At 35.8% G+C, this 2500-nt stretch overlaps 1 protein-coding gene across 1 annotated transcript in view; it reads right to left on the bottom strand.

Moving 5' to 3' along the window:
* mmp25b (matrix metallopeptidase 25b) overlaps positions 1-2500 on the bottom strand; it is a 12837-nt gene that overhangs the window by 10022 nt on the left and 315 nt on the right. The window contains exons 2-4 of the mRNA XM_027163296.2: positions 2308-2450; positions 496-628; positions 1-89 (exon numbers count right to left, since the gene is read on the bottom strand). The exon at positions 1-89 is cut by the window's left edge and continues 56 nt beyond it. Coding sequence (XP_027019097.2) covers positions 1-89; positions 496-628; positions 2308-2406 — 321 coding nt within the window. The 5' untranslated portion in view covers positions 2407-2450. The remainder of the gene's footprint in view (positions 90-495; positions 629-2307; positions 2451-2500) is intronic.

Raw genomic sequence — 2500 nt, 5'->3', positions numbered from 1 at the left:
TCTCCTCCTCTTCCTCAGCATGTCCTCTGATCCTACAATGTCTGGCAGTGAGCATCTCGGCACTGACATCTGTTTAAGTGTGTCCGCGTCTGGATAGAGAGAGAGAGAGAGAGAGAGAGAGAGAGAGAGAGAGAGAGAGAGAGAGAGAGAGAGAGAGAGAGAGAGAGCACAGAAAATGAAGAGTAAGGATCAATATATAGATTGGAGTAATGGATACTCCTAATGCACTGCTGACATAGTACACTAAAAGCATGGAGCTAGACTAACGGATTATTAACGAAGAATTTTCACTAACAGTGCAATTCTGTATAAACCGCAGTATGTTTAAAAAAACAAAAACATCTTAGCTCAGAGAAATAACTGGATGCCAGGAACCAATTAAATCTTAATACACACATTAGTACACCTGTCTCTCAAATAACACATGAGAAAGCTAGTGTATTATTATAAAGAGATGATTTTTCATGATTGCAGTGCACTGAAGGCCTGTTTTACCAAGTTTGCCTGTTTCCTTCAGTCCTGCAAATCTCTGCATCTGTTTGATAGCACTCTCAATCCCTTCTTTGGTCTGGAGTCTCCCTGTCCGTGGATCGGGAGGAGGAAGGTATCCGTATCGGCTCAGCCAATCCTGAGAATAGGGAGATGAATTAAACATGATTTTTAAACTCTAACGTGGCAGTTTCTTAAAGGGATTTTGTGATTAAAAGAAAATCAAGCGAAATTCTAAACCAGTTTATCTGTTCAGAATTACAGATTTTCATCACAATTCAAGTACCTTCATCACAATTCACATTGAACATGAGTAGAACTATCACAGAAAGTTATTTATAAAGGCGTTTTACCGGTAGTAGTTTTAAAGAAGAATCCTGAGGTTTCACCACAAATTTTGTATCGCAAATGTTAAAAAACATAAATAAATAAATAAATAGATAGATAGATAAACAGCTGAAACAATCACAAAAAAGAAAATTCAAATCCACATCAATGGACTTGACCTTATTTGCAAAGTTCTAATAAGTTCAGTACATTATAGGCAACTTTATTGAACATTAGCAGAAAATTAACAGAACCACAGGCTCAGAAATACGTAATGTTCCAATAACATACCAGTAATATTCCAAGTAACAGAAGCTTTGTAAACCATTACAACACCCACAAACATACAACCAAAATAATTCGGTTGAACGCCATCCATTTCATAATCAATCTCCTGATTTAAGGAGAATTTTGAAATTTGCTGTTTGACCAAAGCTAATTATATCATACTGTAGAAATTCTGAACAGCTTTTACAACAAAGTAATAACTGTCAATTTGTTGTGTCTAAACTGTTTATACATCGTTTTTCCTATTTATCTCATAAATGTAAAATCAAAAGGACATTTGTGTAAATTTTAAATGCACTTCCTCTTTCGTCCATGCTCACAGTATGCTTTACAGCAGGTCCTTTTTAAGGAAAATATAAGATGCAAGACATTTTACTAGACTATAATTTAGCACAAATTGCTATACTATATGCATTTCTATTTTTTACAAATGTTAAAAATAAAATTCAAAATGAAATGAAATAAAATTGCATTTGAGTAATTCCGTTTAACGTCATTAAACATAGATGGATTTTTTTTTAAACTACCTGAAATCAGTTGCATCCGTCCTAATTACATACATATATATGTCAGGAAAATTATTTCTATATTTTTTACATGGTTGGTCATCAACATTAAATAATTTTGACCTAAATGTAAATATTTTTGTTTATAATTACTTTTTGTTTTAAACAGAGATGTAATGTTTTACAATTCCTACAAGTCCGTAGAAAAGATCCAACTTCACATGACGTAGAATTTAAAGTAAAAATCCTACAGAGGAATTTTTTGCCATTGAGACTTTCTGTGGATTAAAAAAACAGTTACAAACAAAAGAAGAGGGAAAAACAGCACATAGACCTGCAGTTGTGTGTGAAACAAAACTTGTGAAAAGTGAAAAACCACATGTGAACTTTGTGCAACCGTTTTTTTTTTAACGGAAATGAGCAGAGAGCTGTCACACACACACACACACACACACACACACACACACACACACACACACACACACACACACACACACACACACACACACACACAAATACAAATCAAAGTCAGGGTTTACAAACGTTTGAAATGCGACTTCGTTCATTCATCCATCCATCCGTCCATCCATTCATTCATTCATTCATCCATCCATTCATTCATCTATTCACCCATTCATTTATCTCATTGTATATCAGGATGAACACAGTGCTGTGATGTGGAGATCGGATCACTCACTATTCCGCGGGTGTAGAGGTCCGGCGCGGGTGCGGCACTTCCTGGAGATGCGAGCGCAATTACCGCACTGCTCAGGTAAAGCACAGCCAGGTTCTCCATCTCTGAGCTTTATTCCTATCACTAATAGTGACTGTTTTTCGCAACTGTGGAAGCAAAAACAGAGGATGTCAAAGCTGAAGCTCAAATCTCAGCC

This window comes from Tachysurus fulvidraco, chromosome 8, assembly GCF_022655615.1.
Source record: "Tachysurus fulvidraco isolate hzauxx_2018 chromosome 8, HZAU_PFXX_2.0, whole genome shotgun sequence".
NCBI lineage: Eukaryota > Metazoa > Chordata > Actinopteri > Siluriformes > Bagridae > Tachysurus > Tachysurus fulvidraco.
The sequence above is the reverse complement of the archived record's forward strand: the minus strand, read 5'-3'. Positions and strand labels throughout refer to the sequence as shown.